Source organism: Dendrobates tinctorius, unplaced genomic scaffold (genome assembly GCF_039654945.1).
Source record: "Dendrobates tinctorius isolate UK_male_01 unplaced genomic scaffold, ASM3965494v1 ptg000097l, whole genome shotgun sequence".
NCBI classification, from domain to species: domain Eukaryota; kingdom Metazoa; phylum Chordata; class Amphibia; order Anura; family Dendrobatidae; genus Dendrobates; species Dendrobates tinctorius.
Genome location: NW_027361765.1, coordinates 30,288,050 through 30,314,591, shown reverse-complemented (window position 1 = coordinate 30,314,591; position 26,542 = coordinate 30,288,050). Strand labels below are relative to the sequence as shown.

The 26,542-nt window shown below is 45.3% G+C and overlaps 1 protein-coding gene across 2 annotated transcripts in view; it reads right to left on the bottom strand.

Annotated features, from left to right (window-relative positions):
- PYGO1 (pygopus family PHD finger 1) overlaps nucleotides 1–26,542 on the bottom strand; it is a 65,306-nt gene that overhangs the window by 30,804 nt on the left and 7,960 nt on the right. For both annotated transcript variants that reach the window (XM_073587014.1, XM_073587015.1), the window contains exon 2: nucleotides 20,383–20,468. In XM_073587014.1, coding sequence (XP_073443115.1) covers nucleotides 20,383–20,468 — 86 coding nt within the window. The remainder of the gene's footprint in view (nucleotides 1–20,382; nucleotides 20,469–26,542) is intronic.

Genomic DNA, 26,542 nt, shown 5'->3' with positions numbered 1-26,542 from the left:
ACTTTGTTTTTCTTGAGAGGACTGTACTGGAGTCTGCATGTATCTTCATGGTGGCCAGTGGTGGAACCTTAACTCCAGACCTGACCCCACAATTTGTCGGATCCAGGTGCTGGATGAGATCCTCTCCCAGGCTGGGAGGAAGTGAGAGAGCCTTCCCCCCACCTAAGAAGGACCGTCACTGGGAGGGTTTGCCGAAGTAGAAGCCTCTCCCACACCTCTGGATCGCTTGTCAGAGTTGTTTCTGTCTCTGAAATGGCCGTTTTGGGAAATTTTTCTTTTTGTCGCCGGCTTTCTCCAATACGTCATCCAATGCCGGACCAAACAGGAAATTTCCCTCACACGGCAGAGAGCAGAGTTTCATCTTTGCCTGTGTGTTCCCTGGCCAGCATTTGAGCCATACTGCATGGCGTCCCACATTAGTTAAAGCTGCTGATTTTGCTGCTAGTCTTGCTGAATCCGCTGAAGCCTCAGCTAGAAAGACTGCCGCTGCCCTGATGGCCGGTATTGCTTCTAAGATAGACTCCCTGGGGACTCCTTGCTCTAGCTGATGCTCTAGGTTGTCAACCCATATTTTTAGGGATCTAGCAACACAAGTGGCCACGATGGCGGGCCTTAAGGCCCCGTCACACAGCGATATCGCCAGCGAGATCGCTGATTTTGTGACGCCACAGCGATCTCGCCGTGTGTGACATGGATCAGCGACCGGGCCCCCTGCCGGGTATCACTGATCACGCTCCATCGTCCTGGGCCATTTTTTGATCTTTGGACGCTGGTTTCCAATGTAAACAGCGGGTAGCCAAGAGCCTCGCAGCTCTTAGATACCCACTGTTTACATTGGAAACCAGCTTGCTTGCTGGTCCTGATCGCTGGAGGGGCTGTCTGTGACAGCTAACCAGCGATCAGCCCAACGATGTCCCAGCGATCCCATCCATGTCGGATCATTGGTGGGATCGCTGGGACATAGTTATGTGTAACGGGGCCTTTAGTGCGCCAGCCGAGGCCTCCCAGGCTGTTTTAAGACAATTGTCTGTCTTTCGGTCCAGAGGTTCCTTTAGGGAACCTAAATCCTCAAAGGGTAGGAAGGATTTCCTGGCGACTTTTGAGATTGCTACGTCAATCTTTGGAGCTCTATCCCAGGAGGAGGATGCCTCTTCATCCGAGGGATACCTCCTTTTCAGGGAATTGATTATCTGGGACTTCTCTGGTTTTTCCCCATTCCTTTTTATGAGCCCTACCAGCTGTTCATTAATAGGGAAGGCTCTACGTTTTTTCTTTTGCAACCCGCTAAACATGACTTCCTGAGCTGTTTATTTTGCGCGCTCATCTACCAGCCCCATAGTAGATCGGATTGCCTTTATAAGCTTTTCTGTAGCTTCCACTGGGAATGCGTCTGCCTCATCAGAACTGCTATCTGAATAGTGGGATTTATCTGAATCCTCCTCTGACCCTGTGAAGTCTTCCTGAGAGACTACTGTGGGTCTGGATCTATCTCTTGCTTTACTATCCATATCCACGGATTGTAAAGCCCTTACTGGTTTACAGACTTCTGATTGAATCTGATCTCAGGTTATCCGAAAAGGAGGGTGTTTCTTCCGCTGTTTTATTAATACAGTCCTGGCACAATCTTTTACTCCAAGATGCTCCTAAGGGACTATTGCATAAGGGACATTCCTTATTCTTGGATTTTGACCAACTCTTCTTAGGGACCTCCTATACTCCCCTAAAAAAAAAAGGGAGAGAGGAGACAAGAGAGAAAGAGGACAGACATTAGCGTGCTGGACTTTCTCGGAGTTCACTCACCACTCGGACGTTTCACAGCACGGGTACCGGATCTGGAGGCTTACTGGTCTTCTCGCTGTCTCCCAGAGAGACTGAGGACCCCTCCTTTTTGCGGTGACGATCCGTCCATGCGCTGCCCGAGCGGCTCCCACTGCTGCTGCGGCGTGTGGCTTTTCTCTTCTGAACGGGACCGCCTTTCCTGCACCTCCTGGTGCGGCTGCAAGAGGTCTGGTGAAGGGCTCTCCATCCTATAAGCTGCTTAGCTGCCACCGCTTCCTGATGAGAGCACTCACATCTAACCCAATGCTAGTGTGGCGACGCCTGCCAGCACTTCCTGATGCCTTTAAATAGCAGCATTCTCCTTTTTTCTTTTTTTTTTTTAATTGACCACCTGGTTGATCCTGCACCTGCCGGCTTGCGCTAGGTAAATATACCCCCACGCATGCGCACTGCTGTTGGCCTATGCACACACCCGGTAACTACATCCGCTGCATGCTACTTTAATTAGTGTCCGCCACCATTACCATAATAATCTTTATATTGCGCCAACATATTCCGCAGCAATTTACAGTTTAACAGTTTCAAAACACAAGTCATAAGTAACAACGTTAACAATACATTAAAGCAAAATAAGATGACCCTACTCGTGAGAGCTTACAATCTACAATGAGGTGGGGGAGATACAGAGTACAGGTGTGTATTTACAATGAAGGTCCAGCCATCTTGAGGGAGTGAAGGATGGATGGAGATAGTGAATGGGCTACACTGGCACACTTACACATAGAATGACTGATTAGTGAACGTGATAGGCCTCTCTGAACAAATGTGCTTTGAGGGCGCGCCAAAAACTATGCAAATTGTTGTTAGTCCTATTTTCTTGGGGTAGAGCATTCCAGAGGATAGGAGCAGCACGGGAGAAGTCTTGGAGTCGGGTGTGGGAGGTACGGATTAGTGCAGAGGTTAGTCGAAAGTCGTTTGCAGAGCGCAGCGATCGGCTAGGCCGATAGACAGAAATGAGGGAGGAGATGTAGGGGGTACCGCACTGTGGAGAGCTTTGTGGGTGAGAGCAAGTACTTCGAATTGGATCCAATAATGAATGGGCAGCCAATGTAAGGACTGGCGAAGAGCGGACACGTCAGAGTAAAGATTAGCCAGATGGAGGATACTGGCCGCTGCATTAAGTATGGACTGGAGAGGGGATAGTCGAGTGACGGGGAGGCCAATTAATAGAGCGTTGCAGTAATCCAGGCAGGAGTGGATCAATGCTACAGTGAGGGTTTTTGTTGTTTCCATGGCGAGAAAAGGGCAGATTCTAGAGATGTTCTTTAGGTGTAAGCGGCAAGAGCGGGCAAGACATTGTATATGGGATGTGGAGAGATTGGTGTCAAACATAACACCCAGACAGCGCGCCTGCTGCCGGGGTGTTATTGTGGTACCACCCACGGAGAGGGAAATGTCAGATTTAGGGAGGTTCGTAGACGGCGGGAGCAGAAGTTGTTCAGTTTTGGAGAGGTTGAGTTTCAGATAGAGAGTGGACATGATATTGGAGACTGCGGACAGACAGTCACTGGCGTTCTGTAGTACAGCGGGGGCAAGGTCGGGGGAAGACGTATATAGTTGTGTGTCATCAGCATAAAGATGGTACTGAAAGCCAAATCTGCTGATGGTCTGTCCAATTGGGGCCGTGTAGAGAGAGAAAAGAAGGGGGCCCAAGGACTGAGTCCTGAGGTACCCCGACAGCAAGAGGAAGAGGAGATGACGTGGAGCCAGAGAACAAAACACTGAAGGAGCGGTCAGAGAGATAGGAAGAGAACCAGGAGAGAGCAGTGTCCTTAATTCCTAGTGACTGGAGCCTAGAAAGTAGGAGATGGTGGTCAACAGTATCAAAAGCTGCAGATAGGTCAAGAAGAATGAGCAGAGAGTGGTCACCGTTACATTTTGCTGTCAGGTGGTCATTGGTCACTTTGATGAGTGCAGTTTCAGTCGAATGTAGGGGGCGGAAGCCAGACTGTGAAGGGTCTAGAAGGGAGTGAGTGGAGAGGTAACTGGTAAGGCGGGAGTAAACTATGCGTTCCAAAAGTTTAGAGATGAAGGGGAGATTGGAGACTGGTCTGTAATTGTTTGTGCAGGATGGGTCGAGAGCAGGTTTCTTTAGTAATGGAGTAACAATAGCGTGTTTGAAGGAGGATGGTAAGATGCCCGAGGAGAGGGAGAGATTAAAGATTGCAGTTAGGTGGGTTGTGACGACTGGAGAGAGAGACTGGAGGAGATGTGAGGGAATGGGGTCTGTAGTGCATGTAGTCGGACGAGAACAGAGGAGTCTGGAGACTTCTTCTGTGATGGGATCAAATGTGGAAAGTGAGCCAGGGGAGATGCAGGAAGGGATGGGAGTCACAACACTTGGTGGTTGGGAGCAGATTTCCTGATGGATATTATCTTTTTTCTGTAAAGTGGGAGGCCAGGTCATCAGCACAAATGTCTGATAGGGGGTTGTGCTTTTGGCCTGAAGAGGGAGTGAAAAGTGTCAAAAAGTTTCTTGGGGTTGTTGGCTAGTGAGGAGATAAGGGTGGTGAAGTAGTGTATACGCTCCCTGCGGTTACCCGGCCGAGGATCACATGTATGCGCGCACCCGGCAACCACTTCCGGTGCGCGCTGCTGATACTCTGCCCTTGCTGAGCAGTATGCTCTGCACCCTTCCGACCTATTTATTGTTATAGCGCCATTTATTCCATGGTGCTTTACATGTAGGGAGGGGTATACATACAAACAAGTACAATAATGTTGAACAATACAAGTCATAACTGGTACAGGAGGAGAGAGAACCCTGCCCGCGAAGGCTCACAATCTACAAGGGATGGGTGAAAATACAGTAGGCGAGGGTAGAGCTGGTCATGCAGCGGTTTGGTAGATCGGTGGTTACTGCAGGTTATAGGCTTGTCGGAAGAGGTGGGTCTTCAGGCTCTTTTTGAAGGTTTCGATGGTAGGTGAGAGTCTGATATGTTGTGGTAGAGAGTTCCAGAGTAGGGGTGATGCGCAAGAGAAATCTTGTATGTGATTGTGGGAAGAGGAGATAAGAGGGGAGTAGAGAAGGAGATCTTGTGAGGATCGGAGGTTGCGTGCAGGAAAGTACCGGGAGACGAGGTCACAGATGTATGGAGGAGACAGGTTGTGGATGGCTTTGTATGTCATGGTTTTGTACTGGAGTCTCTGGGCAATGGGGAGCCAGTGAAGGGATTGACAGAGGGGAGAAGCTGGGGAATAGCGGGGGGACAGGTGTATTAGTTGGGCAGCGGAGTTTAGAATAGATTGGAGGGGTGCGAGAGTGTTCGAGGGGAGGCCACTGAGCAGGAGGTTGCAGTAGTCAAGGCGAGAGATAATGAGGGCATGGACTAGGGTTTTTGCAGATTCTTGGTTGAGGAATGAACGGATTCGTGAAATATTTTTGAGTTGAAGTCGGCAGGAAGTGGAAAGGGCTTGGATATGTGGTTTGAAGGAGAGATCAGCAGCAAGGATTACCAAGCAGCGAGCTTGTGGGACTGGGGAGAGTGGGCAGCCATTTACCTATGTCTCAGGGGCCTGCCGGAGCATTCTCAGTGCAAGCAGCTGCCTAGTCGGCGCCTCCGTTCCCTGGGTGTCTGCGCTCTCCCGGATTCTGCTTCCGATGCGCGTGCCCACTCCATTCCTGGTGTTCCCAAGCCACCAACGCCATAACACCTGTCCCCACCTCCAGTGCGCGCTCCACATACTTGCGATTTTACCGGACCCGGTCCTGGAGGAACATGGACGTCACCCTGGCCACCACTGATGACAGGTATCAACAACCTCTTTCCAGGGCTCACGTCCAGTGGGATCTGGTGTCTGGCCTCAGGGAGGGCACCCATCTGAGGCCTCCGAGGAGCTTTACCCGGGCACCGACGTGCCTCATGGGCTGCATGGCGACCACACACGTCAACAGGGAGGGAACACGAGGTGGCCTCCGTGGACTTCCATGGGGTCTGTCGGCATCTGGGAGGGTACACCCAATGTGGTCTCCTAGGCTCTAACTTCACCCGGGCAATTGCCTCATGGGCTGTGGCCATGCACTCGCTCGGGGGGGGGGCGTAGGAATATATGGTCCCCCCGAGGCGATTACCGGTACCTGGTGACGGGTGTAGCAGACTGATGCCTGCCAGTAACCACCCGACCCAGGAATACTCTTTCTTCCAGAATCTTCAAGAGGTTTTCATCTTGAGGGTTCCCCATCGAGGACAGGAAACCAACTGTTGCAGAGAGAGGATCCGCCCCTTTTATCTTGAATGTTTCCTGTCCTTGTTGGGCGGATCCCCTCTCTCGTGGTGCCGTCATGTATGATGGAAAAACACTGGTTAATGAGCTGCTGGGAATGCAGCATCAGTAACCGAGGTAACCTCCGGCTACTAGGCTCCGTTCCCAGCCAGGCTGAGTTGCGGTGACTTCGGCGAGATCCCAGTTAGCACCGTGAGCTGTGAGCTAGCGGGGATCTGATCGCAGTTTATCCCGGCTGGAAACGGAGCTCAGTGACTGAAGGTAACCTCTATGACATCACCCCCGGGCACCGACACTGCATTCCCAGCAGCTCATTCACCAGTGGTTTTCAACTGAGATTGTCGCATCTTGGCACCGTCCAGGCTGAAAACTGTATATTATAGAAGCCTCTCCATTACTAAGCCGTGGGCTTAATGTCGCCTGACAATAGAAAGGCATCATAAGAAAAAACAAAGCATTCCATCTGGGTGACGATAAAGTATCTTATGACATCTTTATTCTGCCAAATGCAACGTTTCGACCCATAAGGGTCTTTTTCAAGCAGGTGAGGTCTTGTTCTTTGCAGGAGAAGTTGATATTTGCATTGGTACAGTTTTCGGGCACATGGTATTTTTCGATCGCTCTCTATTCAGATTTTTGGGAGGCAGAATGTGCAAAAACCAGCAATTCATGATTTTTTTTTTTTTTTTTAGGGAGGGGGGGGGGGGGGGGGGAGGAGGGATTTATACCGTTCCGTGTGTGGTAAAACTGATAAGGCAGTTTTATTCTTGGGGTACGATTACAGAGATCCCTCATTTATATTGTTTGTGTTTTGGCGCTTTTATATAATGAAAACTATTTTACAGAAAACACAATTTTTGCATTGCTTTATTCTTAGAGCTATAAATTTTTGGTTTTCTGCTAATGGAGCTGTGTGGCGCCTTGTTTTTTTGCGAGACGGGATGACATTTTCATCGGTACCATGTTTATTTGTATCCATCTTTTTGATCGCATGTTATTCCACTTTTTGTTCGGCGGTTTGATAAAGCATTCTTTTTTGCCTTTTTTAACCCCTTTCTGCCATCCGACGTACTATCCCGTCCACGGTACCCGGGCCCGTATGACCGGGGATGGGATAGTACGTCGCGCGATCAGCGGCGCCCACGTGGTGAGCGCCGCTGATCGCGGCCGGGTGTCAGCTGATTATCACAGCTGACACCCGGCACAATGTGTCAGGGGCGGTCACGGACCGCCCCCGACACGTTAACCCCTTGCACACCGCGATCAAACACGATCGCGGTGTACCGGGGGTTAAAGGGAAGCATCGGCAGGGAGGGGGCTCCCTCCGTGCTTCCCTGAGCCCCCCACGGCAGCGCAATGTGCAGCGCTGCTGCGGGGGACTCCCTTCCTCCAGGCCCCCGAATCCAAGATGGCGACGGGGGCCTTCGGGGGCCTGCGGAAGCTGGCTTCCTCAGTGCCTGCAAAGCGCAGGCATGAGGAAGCCTTCTGCACTGCCTGTGTCAGATCGCTGATCTGTCACAGTGATCTGTGATGTGACAGATCAGCGATCTGTCACAGGACAGTGATTTCCCACCTGGGACTATTTAATAAAGTAAAAAAAAAAATAAATAAAAAGTGAAAAAAAAAAAAAAAAAAAAAAAAAAAAAAAAAAAAAAAAAAAATCGCCAAATAAATTAGAAAAAAAAAAAATATTCCCCCAATAAATCCATTTTTTGGAAATAAAAAAAAAAACAATAAAAGTACACATATTAGGTATCGCGACCCGCCCTATAAAACTGTCCCATTAGTTAACCCCTTCAGCGAACCCCTTAAAAAATAAAAATAAAAAACGAAGCAAAAAATAATGATTTATTATCATACCGCCAAACAAAAAGTGTAATAACGCGCGATCAAAAAGACGCATATAAATATCCATGGTACCGCTGAAAACGTCATCTTGTCCCGCAAAAAACGAGCCGCCACACAGCATCATCAGCGAAAAAATAAAAAAGTTATAGCTCGCTGAATAAAGCGATGCAAAAATAATTATTTTTTTATATAAAATAGTTTTCATTGCATAAAACCGACAAAAACATAAAAAACGACCTAAATGAGGTATCGCTGTAACCGTACTGACCCGAAGAATAAAACCACTTTATCAATTTTACCGCACGCGGAACGGTGTAAACGCACCCCCCCCAAAAGAAATTCATGAAACGCTGGTTTTTGTTCATTCTGCGTCCCAAAAATCGGAATAAAAAGCGATCAAAAAATTTCACGTGCCCGAAAATGGTACCAATAAAAACGTCAACTCGTCCCGCAAAAAATAAGACCTCACATGTCTCGGTGGGTCAAAATACGGAAAAATTATAGCTCTCAATATGTGGTGATGCAAAAACTATTTTTACAATAAAAAGCGTCTTTTAGCGTGCGACAGCCGCCAAACATAAAAACCGCTATAAATAGTAAATCAAACCCCCCATTATCACCCCCTTAGTTAGGGAAAAATAATAAAATAAAAAAAAAATGTATTTATTTCCATTTTTCCGCTAGGGCTAGGGCTAGGGTTAGGGCGTTAGAATTGGGGGTTTCCACTGTTTGGGCACATCAGGGGCTCTCCAAATGCAACATGGCGTCTGATCTCAATTCCAGCCAATTCTGAGTTGAAAAAGTCAAATGGTGCTCCTTCCCTTCCAAGCTCTGCTATGCGCCCAAACAGTGTTTTACCCCCACATGTAGGGTATCAGCCTACTCAGGACAAATTGCAAAACAATTTTTGGGGTCCAATTTCTCCTGTTACCCTTAGGAAAATAAAAAATTGGGGGCAAAAATATCATTTTTGTGGAAAAAAATGATTTTTTTATTTTCACGTCCGAGTGTTATAAACTTCTGTGAAGCACTTGGGGGTTCAAAGTGCTCACCACACATCTAGATAAGTTCCGTGGGGGGTCTAGTGTCCAAAATGGGGTCACTTGTGGGGAGTTTCAATAGTTTAGGTACATCAGGGGCTCTCCAAACGCACATGACACCCGCAGACCATTCCATCAAAGTCTGCATTCCAAAACGTCACTGCTTCCCTTCCGAGCCCCGACGTGTGCCCATACAGTAGTTTTCTCCCACATATGGGGTGTCAGCGTACTGAGGACAAATTGGACAACAACTTTTGGGGTCCAATTTCTCCTGTTACCCTTGGGAAAATGAAAAAATTGGGGACTAATTGATCATGTTTGTGGAAAAAATACGAATTTTTTATTTTCACGCCCGGGTGTTATAAACTTCTGTGAAGCACTGGGGGGGTCAAAGTGCTCACCACACATCTAGATAAGTTCCTTAGGGGGTCTAGTTTCCAAAATGGTGTCATTTGTGGGGGGGTTCCACTGTTTTGGTACATCAGGAGTTTTCCAAACGCGACATGGTGTCCGATCTCAATTCCAGCCAAAAACGTCAAATGGCGCTGCTTCCCTTCCGAGCTCTGCCATGCGCCCAAATAGTGGTTTACCCCCACATGTGGGGTATCAGCGTACTCAGGACAAATTGCACAATAACTTTTAGGGTCCTGTTACCCTTGGGAAAATAAAAATTGGGGTGAAAAGATCATTTTTGAGGAAAAAATATGATTTTTTAATTGTACCGCTGTACGTTATAAACTTCTGTAAAGCCCTTGTGGGTTCAAAGTTCTCACCACATATCTAGATAAGTTCCTTGGGGGGTCTAGTTTCCAAAATGGGGTCACTTGTAGGGAGTTTCCACTGTTTAGGTACATCAGGCACTCTCCAAACGTGACATGGCGTCCAATCTGAATTCCAGCCAATTTTGCATTGAAAAAGTCAAACGGCGCTCCTTCCATTCTGAGCTCTGCCATGCGCCGAAACAGTGGTTCCCCCCCACATATCAGGTATCTGCGTACTCAGGACAAATTGCACAATAACTTTTGCAGTTCAATTTCTCCTGTTACCCTTGGTAAAATAAAAAAAATTGAACCTGAAGTATTTTTTTTATGAAAAAAAGTTAGATGTTCATTTTTTTTTAAATATTCAAAAAAATTCCTGTGACGCACCTAAAGGGTTAATAAACTTCTTGAATGTGGTTTTGAGCACCTTAAGGGGTGCAGTTTTTAGAATGGTGTCACTTTTGGGTATTTTCTATCATATAGAACCCTCAAAGTGGCTTCAAATGTGATGTGGTCCTAAAAATAAAATGGTGTTGTAAAAATGAGAAATCGCTGGTCAACTTTTAACCCTTATAACTTCCTAACAAAAAAAAAATTTTGGTTCCAAAATTGTGCTGATGTAAAGTAAACATGTGGGAAATGTTAGTTATCAAGTTTTTTGTGTGCCGTATCTCTGTGATTTAAGGGCATAAAAATTAAAAGTTGGAAAATTGTGAAATTTTCAAAATTTTCGCCAAATTTCCGTTTTTCTCACAAATAAACGCAAGTTATTTGAATGAAATTTTACCACTAACATGAAGTACAATATGTCACGAGAAAACAATGTCAGAATCACCGGGATCCATGGAAGCGTTCCAGAGTTATGACCTCAAAGGTACAGTGGTCAGAATTGTAAAAATTGGCCCGGTCATGAACGTGCAAACCACCCTTGGGAGTGAAGGGGTTAATGGTGTTCACTAAAGGGGTTAACCAGTGAGACCCTTTTATAGACTGGGTTGTTGCAGATGCGGCGATACCAAATATGTGTACTTTTAGTGTTTAGATTTTTTTTCATTCAAATATTTAGTGGGGCGTGGCTATGTAGCCGAGGGAGAAGGACGCACACAGAGAGCTCCTGATAATCCTGCTTCCATCCTGCGTCTGTCGCCTCATAATTGCAACATACCTGTCAGCATTTGTGACATCTGGATGCCGGGGACCCCGCTTGGAGACGTGAAGTAGCTCTGGTGACCTGAAAGCCAGGGGAACCGGAGCAGGCGGCAGGGCCTGCACGAGGCGGCGGCCATCTTAAGACGCGCGCTCCATCAGTAAGAGCTGCAGCGTCCAGCTTCCAATGCCACAGTGCTACCGGACGGTGACTCACATCCTGAGGACACAAGGGACCCACAGTGAGTGACCTGAAAAATTGGGACCTGCGTTCCTCCCTTTCATTAATATATTCACTGTGCTGCTGGCGCCACTTCTGTACCCCCCACTGCTGCTGTCTCTGCGGGGGCTGTGGTCTCTATCCCCCCCCCCTGGCTGTGACAAACCTTGCTGCTGCAGCACCAGACACTGCCCTTTCTGATCCATGTGATCCCCCCCTACATAGGAGCTGCTTCTGAGATATATCTCTTTTTACAAGCCCTGCTGTGCATATAATTGGGGGAAAGTCCCCAGAGCCTGCACCGTCACTGATTATGCGACTCAAGGAATAATGGATCAGCAGCAGCAGAAAAATTGAGAATATGCCAGACCCGACCCCTCAAAGTGTACGGGTTCCTAAAAATAATCCTTCACAAGCTCAACGAAAAAGCTGTCCCCCTGGGGGCGAAGAGGAGAATGAGCATGAAGAACTGACCCTCAAACAGGCATCTGAACAGCTAATGCAAGCTGACGGAGAAGATAGAAGACGTGTACACTGAGGTGGGGCGACTCCGACAGGACATGCAAGTTATGCGGGACGCATTACAGAAATGGAGACGAGAGTATCCCAGGTAGAAGACACCATCGCACCTATGGAGGCCAAGTTGACAAAGGTGGCAGGCTCTATGAATGCCTGGAAGCAAAAAGCGGACGATCTGGAGAACAGGATGCGCCAAAATAACATCCGTGTCATTGGACTTCCGGAGCGTTCAGAGGGTCAGTATCCTGAGCAATTTCTGAAAGGCTGGCTTAAGGCCTCTCTGGGGGATGAATTTTTTCCAATATTCGCCATCAAAAGAGCACATTGGGTTCCTACAAAACCCCTTCCTCTGGGAGCCCCACCTAGACCCTTCTTGACACGTCTCCTCAACTGTAAAGACAGACACCATTCTGCGTTTCGCATGGCAAAAAAGCCCCATCAAATTTGATAATGCTGTGATTTCCATTTTCCCAAATTTTTCTATGGAACTTCAGAAGCATCGGGCACAATTCATCGAAATTAAGAGGCGGCTCAGAGAGAAGAACATCGTGTATTCCATGATCTACCCGGCCCGGCTTGTTCACGGGGGCTCATCTATGTTTTTTACGGATCCAGCGGAGGTGACTGAGTGGCTGCGGTCCCCTGGGGGAACCCCTGCAAAGGAATCCTAGTGTACTTGCTGCCAATTTGAATCCTTCAATTAGAGGCCCAGTTGGGACTTCCTCGGCCGGTGTCCAGTTCAACAACAATACCGGACACCGAGTTCAGTGATGGTATCCCCTTATTTTTTTTTTTTCCAATAGGGGCGTGGGACTTTGCTCCTATATTGCTAGACTAATGTTTTGTTTTTTTCCTTTTAATAGTCTTCGTTTGAATAGTTTTTTTTTAAGGTAATAGTCAGGGCTGTGGAGTCGGCATCGAAGTCGTGGAGTCGGAGATCATTTTGGTGGAGTCGGAATAAAATGGTCCGACTCCGAAAATATATAATAAATTGGGTACAGTAGTTCAATGCAGAATGTGCTGAAAATTTTTTCATAGGAATTTGGGAAAGTTATGAAGTGTCCTATAAATGGCTGTTCTATTCCTGATCTAAGGCTACATTCACACAGCGTTTTTGCTGCATTTGAGGATACGTTTTTCAGCTGCAAAAGCAGATCAGCTTTTTAAAAAACCGCATCATCTGAAAGGTTTTTGAGCTCATAGATAATGTTTTCAATAGCAAAAGCAGATTAGAAATCTGCTCTATCCATTTATCCATATCTTATCTGTACCAAAAAGAATGAAAGCCAGGTAGCACACAGACTAACACTTTTTTTTTTTTAGCACCAGTCAGGTACACCTCATAGCTGCCCAAAAGGATGCCCAGGACAGGCATTGCTCATCTTCAGTAACATCAACATCAATTGATAGTTGGAATAGGCTGCATTCACCACATTTTAAGGTGCAGGCTTTATTCTCAAGTGTAGGGGTGTGCAGTATAAGGTTCTGCAGCAGCTGAGGTGTGCAGTATGAGATTCTGCGGAACAGTATGAGGTTCTGCCCCCCCTAGTTTTGATCCTGGCTAAAACCGTTTCTTATAGATATGGCGAACCCTCAGGTAACCCTAAATGAAGGTCAATGGACACAGGTGGCTGAATTGAAGGAATTGCTTAATCACCTATTTTCCGTGACTAAAAAATTACAAGCTGAGGATTTAACTCCTTGCATTTTCATAATGGAGTGGAAGAACTTGCTATTTTGCCTGTCCCAAAGAGGAGATTTAATCGCAGATGGCATTTCTGCTTCAATGAAACGGAGAGAGACACAGCTATTGGAAAATAAAATTTTTCTGGAAGCTGTTTATGTGGACCCAAGTCATCGTATATTGCTTGTTGATCAACAGCTTACTAAAGGAAAAGAAGCTCTGACTGAGGTAGCAGTTAGGATGAGTGGGCCTACAGGAGGACTGCCAGGTGCAAGAGGACTTGGGTCCTGACAGTGATACTGCTGCCATATCTTCATCCTCATCAGATGAGGAGTTTGGCTTTGACAAGTATTTGGATGACATGGAGCGGGCAAAGCATTGCTGCAAGGAAAGATTTCATTCCGTCTCCTATAGCAAGCAGATTGACCATATTTCAGCAAAATGTTTCACTTGCTCTCAAAGAAAAAGAAAAATTCAACCGTTCATCAAAACTGACTGTGCATGAGGCTTATACCCGGAAATTGTAAGAGATGTTGCCCATGTGGTTACGGCTTTGCCTCCAACCCAAGTTAGTGTAGAGAGGTTGTTCTCTGGCCTTAAAATTATTAGGTCAGATTTTAGGTCATCTATGAAGGAGGATCTGATGGAGGCAATTCTATTTCTTAGAACAAATTCATAGACTGCACAAATATTATTTAGTATGTTTTTGTTATATATATATATATATATATATATATATATATATATATATATATATATATATATATATATATATATACACATACATACACACACTCACTGGCCACTTTATTAGGTACACCTGTCCAACTGTGTGTTAAGACTTAATTTCTAATCAGCCAATCACATGGCGGCAACTCAGTGCATTTAGGCATGTAGACATGGTCAAGACAATCTCCTGCAGTTCAAACCGAGCATCAGTATGGGGAAGAAAGGTGATTTGAGTGCCTTTGAACGTGGCATGATTGTTGGTGCCAGAAGGGCTGGTCTGAGTATTTCAGAAACTGCTGATCTACTGGGATTTTCACGCACAACCATCTCTAGGGTTTACAGAGAATGGTCCGAAAAAGAAAAAAAATCCAGTGAGCGGCAGTTCTGTGGCCGGAAATGCCTTGTTGATGCCAGAGGAGAATGGGCAGACTGGTTCGAGCTGATAGAAAGGCAACAGTGACTCAAATTGCCACCCGTTACAACCAAGGTAGGCAGAAGAGCATCTCTGAACGCACAGTGCGTCGAACTTTGAGGCAGATGGGCTACAGCAGCAGAAGACCACACTGGGTACCACTCCTCTCAGCTAAGAACAGGAAACTGAGGCTACAATTTGCACAAGCTCATCGAAATTGGCCAGTAGAAGATTGGAAAAACGTTGCCTGGTCTGATGAGTCTCGATTTCTGCTGCGACATTCGGATGGTAGGGTCAGAATTTGGCGTAAACATGAAAGCATGGATCCATCCTGCCTTGTATCAACGGTTCAGGCTGGTGGTGGTGGTGTCATGGTGCGGGGAATTTTTTCTGGGCACTCTTTGGGCCCCTTGGTACCAATTGAGCATCGTTGCAACGCCACAGCCTACCTGAGTATTGTTGCTGACCATGTCCATCCCTTTATGACCACAATGTACCCAACATCTGATGGCTACTTTCAGCAGGATAATGCGCCATGTCATAAAGCTCGAATCATCTCAGATTGGTTTCTTGAACATGACAATGAGTTCACTGTACTCAAATGGCCTCCTCAGTCACCAGATCTCAATCCAATAGAGCATCTTTGGGATGTGGTGGAACGGGAGATTCGCATCAGGGATGTGCAGCCGACAAATCTGCGCCAACTGTGTGATGCCATCATGTCAATATGGTCCAAAATCTCTGAGGAATGCTTCCAGCACCTTGTTGAATCTCTGCCACGAAGAATTGAGGCAGTTCTGAAGGCAAAAGGGGGTCCAACCCCTTACTAGCATGGTGTACCTAATAAAGTGGCCAGTGAGTGAGTGAGTGTATGTATATATATATATATATATATATATATATATATATATATATATATATATATATATATATATATATATATATATACACACACACACACATACATACACACACTATATGTAATCGATATTACATAGTGTATTACATACTTACAATTTATTACAGTTTGTGTTCTAAAGTTGTATTCCAATAAATATATATTATGTTCTATGTCTTGATTATTGTATCATAAAAGTGATTAAATGTCTGATGTTCACATTGTACTACAATAAATTTTTCACTTAGATATAAGCAATATATGTTGGAGTCGGTGGAAGGGAACTTGAGGAGTCGGAGTCGCAGGTTTGGCTTACCGACTCCACAGCCCTGGTAGTAGTCACAGCCAGTGGCAACCTTGTCTTTTATGTGATGTTTCCAGTCTTTGCTCGGGCACTAGCATACACCATGCTCAGAGACAAAAATGGTGTCTGAAATAATATGTATGACCTGGAATGTGAGGGGCATTAAGACCCCCCCGAAAGAAAATCAAGGTATTCTCGCAGATCAGGCAATGCCATCCACACATTGTGGCCTTGTTGGAAACGCACCTGACCAGGGATAATGCGCGGTGTGTGCAGAAACTGTGGGCACAATGGTATATCCACTCCTTTCATACCAGTTATTCAAGGGGGGGGGGGGGGGGGTCTCGCTATTGATACATAAGGATGCTAGATGGGAAGCCAGGGAGGCCCGAAGGGATCCTGAGTGACGTTTTGTCTTTGTGCATGCACTTATTAATTCCAGACAATATGTTATTCTATGTATTTACAACCCCCCCTCCATCTAATATGTCTATTCTCCAGAAGGCGATGGGTTTCGCCCTGAACTATCCAGATGCAGATGTCATCCCATAGGTTACATCCCAACTGTCGCAATTCTTGGAGGGTAGTGGATGGCTGGATCTATGGAGAACGCGACATCCCGAGAAAAGGGAATATACTTGCCATTCATACACCAAGCGCTCCTTGTCGCGTATAGATTACATATTTGGATCCAGTGGTCTAATAATGTGGGTAGAGTGTATAGAACATGGCAGTAGGGGGATTTCAGATCATAGCCCTGCCGTTCATAAACCTAAATACGGACCACTCAGCAACAAGACAGCATGAAAATTAAACCCCTTTTGGCTGAAGTTGATAGAATCACCCGATAGAGCGATCGATCAATTACATTGCTTCATTTCATCCCACCCTGAACCTTGGATTATTAACTTATTTTGGGATGCCCTTAAGGCATACTTGAGGGGCAGCTTATCCTCTACGATTTCTTACATAAAGCGGGTGACATCGAGGGAGGATGATGAGGTGGAGCGGCGATTGAGAGACTCGGAGGCTGCCTATATATCTGATCAGACTAGTGGCAATAGGGTGGAGTGGCTGGCTGCTCAAAGATTATATACGCAACACAGACACCAGGTCCAAAACGTATATTGTTTGCCCATCAATCTTATTTCGAGCTGGGGAACCAGGCAAGTAAATTCTTAGCCTATTTGGTACGTCAACACAACACTACTAACACAATATTACAGATCCGTAGCTTAGATGGTACTCTGGTATCTTCAACTGAAGAAATAACTATTCCATAACTATTATAGATCACTGTACAACTCTAGAAGTGATGTTGATAGTCAGGGATGTTTGGAATACCTATCGGATATCACATTTCCCACACTAAGCCCTTCCCAGAGGACCTTTATGGATGCTAAGTTTACTTTGGAGGAGGTAGAGAATGCCATGACGGGCATGGCGTCTGGGAAGGCCCCTGGACCCGATGAGTTTCCCATTGAATTATACAGGAAATACCGGGAGATATTAGTGCCACTGTTGTTGATGGTGTTCCAGGGGATTTGGGAGGAAGAGTCTATGCCAGAGTCATTCTATGAGGCTAACATAATAGTACTTAAAGAGGGGAAGGACCCATTAGACTGTGGATCTTATCGCCCCATATCATTAGTGAATGTGGACTATAAGATTTTTACGCAAATTTTGGCTACCAGGTTGAATTTGATTATATTAGAACTTATACATCCTGATCAAACTGGCTTCATGCCTGGTATAAGCACTTCTATTACTAGACGAGTCCAGTCGGTGGTCCAATATAGCTCCCTGGTACCAGATAATAAATGGGCATTGGCATCGCTGGATGCGGCCAAGGCTTTCGACTCCCTTGAGTGGCCCTTCCTATGTGCATATTTACAGAAATATGGGTTTGGGGACAGGTTTCTAAAATGGGTTAGTACATTATATATGAAACCTAAGGATTGTGTCATTGTAAATAGTTCTATATCCGAGTCCTTTTCACTGCATAGGGGAACCAGTCAGGGTTGTCCCCTTTCTCCAGCCCTTTTCGCCCTGGCGATCGAGGCATTGGCTATTCGTAAGAGATCTTCCCCTAATATTGAAGGTATAGAAATAGCGGGAAGAGTAGACACCATAGGCTTATACGCTGATGACATGGTGATTTTTATGAGTAGCGCGGAGGACACATTGGCACGGGTAATAGCCACTATCAATGAATTCAGTAAACATTCCGGCTTATATAAAAATTGGGAAAAGTCTGCCCTGATGCCACGACTGGAGGCCCTCTCCTCATTACCTATTGTACCCAGTTTCAAATATTTAGGTGTTCACATATCTCAAAGCAGTTTGTTGGATTTGCAGCTCAACATATACCCATTGTTGGAAATGGTTAAAGCTAAATTTCTAATCTGGAGTCAACTCCCGCTTTCTGTAGCCGGACGTATTAATTTAATCAAAATTATACTGCTCCCTAAGCTCAGCTACTCTCTTCGGCACAGTGCTGTGGTAGTACCCCGATCCTTCTTTGCAAATTTGAACTCTAATTACGTCTTTTATATGGGGAAAAACTAGGCCCAAACTCAGGTTGTCCACCCTGCAAAGAGCAAAAAAAGGAGGGTGGGACAGCGCTACCAGACTTTTTTCTATATTATCTGGCTGGACAGGCCAAAGCCATATGCAAGTGGATGCCTGATGATCACCTCCCTAACTCTGAAAGCCACTTGCTCCATGCCGCACAAGTTAGCCGTCCACTGGGCTTCCTAGAATCGGAAAAAATAAATGTCCCCCGTTTGCTGGCCCTGCTTCGCCTGGCACGATCAGTGTGGAGGCAGATTAAGAGAGTAATTGGATTTGGAGACATAGTGGCTGAAATGCCCCTGTGGAATAATGGTTATTTTCCAGCATTGCTTGAACACCCATCTGCCGAGTTCTGGACTCAACACAATGTTTCCTCGGTAGGCGATATGCACGATCATGGAACCTTGGTGTCTTTTGAACAATTGCAGGTCAATTGTAACGTCCCAATATCCCAATTTTTCCGTTATCTACAACTGAGGTCGGCCTTTCAATCACACATGAAAAATATGGGGATAAACTAAAGCTATATAGTCTCTGCCCTTGATAGGCATCCTTAAATCGCAAGGTCCCCAGGGTCTCATCTCCACTTTGTACACATATATGCTATCGGTAGGGGCAGAATCCACCATAAACTCGGTTAAAGGGAAGTGGGAGAGGCTCACGATGCACAGGGAGAAGAATGGGGAGAAATTCTGGAATCTCCGATCGGGGTGTCTCCGTCTATCAATAACAGAATATCTGACCCCGACCCGACTATTCAAGATGGGCCGATTCCAATCATCGGAATGTTTGAGATGTCACTCATTGGATGCAGACTTTATACACGATTTGGCAATTCGCTATTACACAATATTGGAAGGAGGTGACGTCATTAACAACTTCCCTGGCACAAGCTCCTGTTCCCCTTTAGCTGCTGGTTTGCCTGTTTGGGGTGTGGGATGATGAATCTTGGGGTCATTATATTGGGATCTTTTTACGGGAAACTTTATTCTGGCACTGCGTTGGATGGGGAACTCATGTCCCTCCCTCAGGATTTGGAGATTGCGGTTATTCCATATGAGCGTACGCTGTATCGAAATAGAGGGTGCCCGGGCAAATTCGAAAAGATCTGGGAGAGGTGGAATTCCTCTCATCTTACCTTGTAGGAGGCAGACATTGCATAATAATTAGCTGATTATATGGAATTAGGCTGCGAACTGGGAGTTATAGCTTGGTTTAGAAAGTTAAAAAGACTATTGCTTGAACAACAATACAAAAGCTTGCATGGTTAACCTGACACTACATTTTATTCCATATGTAAACCGACATATGCATTTTGTTTTATATCTAATTCTGTGGAAAGTGTATGTACTTTATGCAATGCTTATCATATACAAGTGTGTATGTTTGTCTTGTTTATGGTTTAATAAACGAATTTAAAAAAAATATTTATTTAGTGATCGAAAACATTGATTTTGTTTTAATACTTTTGATTTTTTTCTTAAATATTTTTACAATTATTGAAAAAAAAATAAATTACTTTTTCCTTATTTTTCCTTTTTTTAAAACTTTGTCCCACTATGGGACAATCATTATTTGCAGGCTGATCGCTTCTATAGCATGCAGATGAAGCAGCTTCTGCATGCCATAGAAGCTGTCAGCGCTGCAATGACAGGGAGACTTGCTAATCATGCACTGCGCATGATCAACAAGTTTCCTAACTCTGGTGACCCGGATGTCGTCATGATGACATCCGCTCGCCATGGCAATGATTGGGACCGTGTCACGCCGCGGGGTCTCCGATCCAAAGCCAGAGGGGATGTCAGCCCTGCGCTGTTTTCCAGAATGCTGCGATCTTGTTTAATTGCAGTTTTTTGGGGGTTAAAGTGCCAGGAGCAGTCCGTGAACGCTCCTGGCACCTAGTGCTGGGTGTCAGCACCCCCCGTGAACGCGGCCGATTGCGATGACGTAATAACCGTCCATGGTCAAATTGACCCAGGTCACATGGACGGATCATTACGTCCGATGTCCGAAAGGGGTTAAATTATGCAGTTTAAGTATTGTTAAGTTTGGTTACAGATCCCTTTTAACAGTGTAAGGTTGAGAAAGCATGATTTCCAACAGTTTTGGGTTTTTTTTAACATGGGGGAGTATTTTAGTCTTAATGATAGAGATATAAAATATGTCTCGCTGTGTGATATTTACCTGCACAGTTGATTTGCGCTTCTTCTTTTCAGGGCCTCCCAAATATGAGCTGGGCCTGATTAACCCTTCCAAACCTCCAACATCTCCTATTAGACAAAAATCAGGTAAGACATGAATAAGAATGCAAAAACATGGAAGTCACAGCACTTCTGGAAATGGCGGTGCTCAAGTATGATCCTATCCCAATACAGAAACGAAACTTGGCAGTCAAAGTTAAAAATGTCAGAAATATTTTTATTCAAGGTAGTACAATCCAGATTTATTTAGACGTTTCAGTCTCAATTGCAGACCTTCTAATACAGCGCAGGTGTACTGTATCCAACAATGACAAACAGGAGTCTGTGGCTATCGCACACCTGCACTGTATTGGAACTGAAGCCTTTCTTTCTTCACACAAACCATCCTGATGAAGGTCTGCGATTGAGACTGAAACCGGTCATTAAATATGGATTGTACAACCTCGAATAAAAATATTCTTAAAATTCCAACTTTGAGTGCCAATTTTCCATATTATAAATAAGATTGTAGACATGTAGCACTCTACTGCAGTAACACCCTGTAATAAAATACATATCAAAGACAGATTGCATCATGCCAGTTTCTGCCCTACCCAGTCTATACACTATAGTTTATAGTAGACTGGGTATGTGCTATCAGCCTAGGGCTGAAGCAGGGCTGTGAAGTTGGAATCCATTTTGATGGAGTCTTGAGTCGGAATAAAATGGACCGACTCCTAAAATATATAATAAATAGGGTACAGTAGTACAATGCAGGATGTGCTGTAAATGTCTTCATAAGAGTTTGGGAAAGCTATGAAATGTCCTACAAATGTCTATTCTGTTCCTGATCTCAGCTTTTATCTGAGATGAATCTGTGCTGCACTTTATGTACATGCTCAGTAGTGACCAGTGCTGTGGGGTCGTAGTGGAGATGAATCTGTGCTGCACTTTATGTACATGCTCAGTAGTGACCAGTGCTGTGGGGTCATAGTGGAGATGAATCTGTGCTGCACATGCTCAGTAGTGACCAGTGCTGTGGAGTCGTAGTTGAGATGAATCTGTGCTGCACTGTACATGCTCTGTAATGACCAGTGCTGTGGAGTCGTAGTGGAGATGAATCTGTGCTGCACTTTATGTACATGCTCAGTAGTGACCAGTGCTGTGGGGACGGAGTCAGGGAAATTAAGGAGTTTGAGTCGGAGGCTTCACTTAACTACACAGCCCTGGTCTGTAGTTGGAAGGTGAGGGAACAAGATTCAATGCTTTGACAATTCACTTGGTAAAAGCATCGCCGTTTTTGCCTTTGTAACGGTCATCACAGTCTCACAATGGTTCTCATTGTGATTCACTAAATAATTAGCTCTAAGAGTGTTATACACCAGCACTATAGAACATTGTTTTTACCACAGTGTAACGTTTCAGACTTTTCCATTGACTTCTCAAAACTTTTGTATGTACTTTGGATTGTGGCGCTTATACTTGACACAGAATAGAAAGGTTTTGAAAAGTCTGCTTCTATATTTGCATGTCATTGACATGGCTATCCATTCTGTCACTGCCACAATCCCAAGACTTTTCCTTCTAGGTACTGCAATTTCAAAGTAGAGTGTAAAAGGTTGTGCCACTGCTTTTAAAAGAGCTTAATGCCACAGTTCCATACAGTGCGGTGGCAAAAAAAGAACTGCATGACTGGTCCATACAGATATACTAATTTCAATTTAACGGGGTTGGCCAGTATCAGACAACCCTTCTCAATCCCATGTTCCCCCCTACTAAAATAATAACACCTATACTCCCCTCCAGTGTGGACACTCGCTTTCCTGGGGCGCAACGATCCCCCTGTGGCCAATCACTGCTTGCTTTACTCACCCCTCCTCGAGGATTGAGCAGAAGTATTCCAAGTAGAGGATAACCCCTTTAAGGAGTGTATATTTGGAAAAATGTAGGGTTTCTTATTTAATAAAGCATTGAATCCAGAATAACTTTTAAATAGCGCACTACCTTCCTATATGGAGTTAAGATTTGGTGCCCAGATCCGTTTACAAGACCCACCCAGTGCAATATTAAGGCTGAGGGTTGCTCCATTTTGCCATCAAAAGGTGCACCGAGTCAGATGGAATAAAGAGGAGACTGCCACAAATTTTGGTAATGGGGCTGCTAGATAAGGCAAGTCATGGTGAGGGACCACAGGTGATAGAGGACAAAGCTGAAGATTTGCCTAGACATACTGTCCGGCCACATTGAATAAGTAGAGACGCTGGTGCAATGCTGAATAGATCAGTCGCAAAGGCAACAGTCCGATGGTCAGTGTGTAATGTATGAGCCCCGATAAATCAAAATATGACCTGTGCACAACACTTAATGGGTGTTGGGACTGATTCCTAGTATTTTCATGCTCCATTACATGGTCAGGTGAGGGAGTATGCTCGGAAACCCCCTTAATCACAACAGCAGACACTATTCATTTTAGCAACAACATTTATATTCATTAAAGAGAATGTCACAAGACAGTGATGACCTTGAGGTGCCCCAATAAATTGCAGCTGCTACTGCCTATTAACCTACTCTGTTTTCCCACACATGCAAATGCCCTGACCAATACATACAAGGCCTGTTTCATACGTCCTGATATTTCCATTAGTGGAAAAACGAGGCGCCAGGGAAGAAGCAGTACAGTCTTCAGCACCCAGGGAACAGCGCCAACTGCACCACCGCTTCCCAGGCTCTGGTACGTGTCACACTGATGACACGGATGTCATCCATCTGCATATGTGTGGGACGTTTTGCGGCCCGTGCTGCTGTTAAAAACCGGACACGTCAGTGTATTTTGCACACAGACACAAGGTCTGTGGAAACACATTGACACGTGCAGACACTCATTCACTTGAATGGGTCTACGTGTGCAAGTGTCTCCGGTGAAAACTGTCACCACATGTACCGGACACACTGACAACTGAAAGAGCTCTACAAAGTATCCCTAATGCCTGCCTGGTATATATCTCGCTGTGGTGTCACTATGGACCCTCTAACCTGGTGATCGCTTATTGGCAATGGCTTAGTGTTCACCTGCATGGGGTGTAATAAGACTTGTGAGTTTAGAGAGGTGGCATGCTGCACACTGCCGCATTAGAACTGTATGTATATATACACACATACGAGGGGCTGCTGATAAGTCTTTGGCTTTGTGATCTTTTTTGTTTCTATGCTAACAAATGTTACATCACATGAAAGCTTTACATGTCTAAGGCCGCTTTCACACTTCAGGCTTTCGGTATCCGGCATGGGGCGGCAAAAAAACCGGACTGCCGGATCCGGCCGCATACGCAGACACCGGATCCTTCTTTCTGCCGGATATATTCCTGGCAGAGAAGGTTTCCGGGCATGCGCAGTGCAAAAAACCGGTCCGGCGTTGGGAAAAGACGTTGCATGCAACATTTTTTCCCAGACGCCGGACCGGCTATTTTCTCCGGATCCGGAAAAAAACGGACGCGCCGTATTGCCATCCGGCGCAATGCGGCAGCAATGAAACAGCATAGGGAAAAAGCCGGATCTGGTCGTAACAGGCGCCGGATCCGGTAGTCCGGTTTTTCGCCGCACCATGCCGGATACCGAAAGCCTGAAGTGTGAAAGCGGCCTAATATGGGTTTTCAAAATTCTGTTTTTAGCTTATGGCAACTGTTTTCTACACATGCTGGAAAACAAAATGGCAGAGTCCAATACAATATTCACAGCAAATGAGAGCAGAGGAGTGACAAAAATTCTTGTTTCTGCATTGGGGGGGGGGGGATCAAGGCCCTTCATACTCTAAAGTTAAGAACTGGGTTTGCCAAATTTATAACACGTCACTTCAAAACCAACGATGAGGAACGTCCTGGACGACCGAGAGCGGTTGTTGTTCCGGAGATCGTCGATGCTGCACACAACCTCATACTGGAGAATCGACGAATTTCAGCTAAAGCAATAGCAGACATCATGGGGATTTCCCGTGAACGCATTTGTGTAATTATCCACGAACATTTGGACATGAAGAAGCTATCTGCAAAGTGGGTCCCTAAAGGTTTGACAACAGATCAGAAAAGCATGCAAGTGAAAACTTCCTGGTCCGTTTGTCAGCATTTCCAGACTGACAAGAACTTACTGGATCTACTGGTCACTATGGACGAGACCTGGATTTATTTGTACTCTTATAACCCTGAAACCACGGAGCAGTCAAAAGAGTGGAGGCTCAGTGGTTCTCCTCATCCAATGTCGTTAAGGGTGCAAAAATCAGCCGCTAAGGTGATGGCGTCTGTGTTCTGAGATAAGGAGGGCATGCTGCTTGTGGACTACCTTCAAAAGAGTTCCACTAACAATGCAAGGTATTACACTGAACTTTTGGCCTTGAGAGCTGCCTTCAAATGGTCAATAAGGCGCAGCAAGCTGTACAAAGGAATCTTGTTCCTGCAAGACAACGCCTCCGCTCACACTGCACAAGGGACCAAGCCAAAACTGGCGCAGCTGGGCTTCCAGCTGGTTGACGACCCACCTTATTCACCAGATCTAGCTCTCTCCTACTATCATCTGTTCACAAATCTGAAGAATACACCTCAAGGGTACCAAATTTCACACCATGGCTGTTATGGATGCCTGGTTTGAGGCACACCTGAAATCCTTTTTGCAAGGCTTACAGAACTTGGAATACCGATGTAAGAAGTGTGTTGACATCAGTGGAGAGTATGTGGAATAAATGTAAAGTTTCATCTTCCTATCTCGTTTCTTTGTGGGTAAAGCCAAAGACTTAGCTGAAGCCCCTCGTACAGACACACCGGGCCCTATACACAAACACCAGTATAATATACTGTACATACCTTATTATACACACAATGTATATTACACACAATACACACACCTGCCCTGTGCACACACAGTAGTATACACACCTGCCCTGTGCGCGCACACACACAGTAGTATGCACACCTGCGCTGTACACACACACGTATAATACAGCAGTATACACATCAGCCCTGTGCACACATATATAATACACACAGTAGTATACACACCAGCCCTGTACACACATATAATACACACAGTAGTAAACATATCAGCCCTGTACACATATATAATACACACAGTAGGATACACACCTGCCCTGTACACATAATACACACAGCAGTATAAACACCTATCCTGTACACATATAATACACACAGCAGTATACACACCTGTCCTGTACACACATAATACACACAGCAGTATACACACCTGTCCTGTACACACACCTATCCTGTACACACAGCAGTATACACACCTGTCCTGTACATATATAAAATACACACAGTAATATACACTCCTGTCCTGTACACATATATATATATAACAGCAGTATACACACCTGCCCTGTGCACACAATACACACAGTAGTATGCACACCTGCGCTGTACACACACGTATAATACAGCAGTATACACATCAGCCCTGTGCACACATATATAATACACACAGTAGTATACACACCAGCCCTGTACACACATATATAATACACACAGTAGTATACATATCAGCCCTGTGCACACACAATACACACACACCCTGTGCACACACATAATACACACAGCAGTATACACACCTGCCCTGTGCACACAAATATAATACACAGCAGTATACACACCTGCGCTGTACCCACACGTATAATACAGCAGTATACACACCTGTCCTGTACATACATATTAGAATATATATATTTTCACACACAACAGTATTCACACCTGCCCTGTACACATATATAATACACACCTGTCCACAATTATATTACACACAACAGTACACACACCTGTCCTGTACACATATAATACACAGTAACATACACACCTGTCCTGTACACATATATAACAGCAGTACACACACCTATCCTGTACATATAATACACACAGCAGTATACACATCATGCTTGTACACACATGTATAATACATACACAGTAGTATACACCACGTACAATACAGCAGTATACACATCACATATATAATACACTCAGTAGTATACACACCTGCCCTGTGCACACACATAATACACTATGTATAATACACACCTGTGCTGTACCCACACGTATAATACAGCAGTATACCTGTCCTGTACACAGGGCTGTGGAGTCGGAGTCGTGGAGTCGGAGTCAGTGCTCATT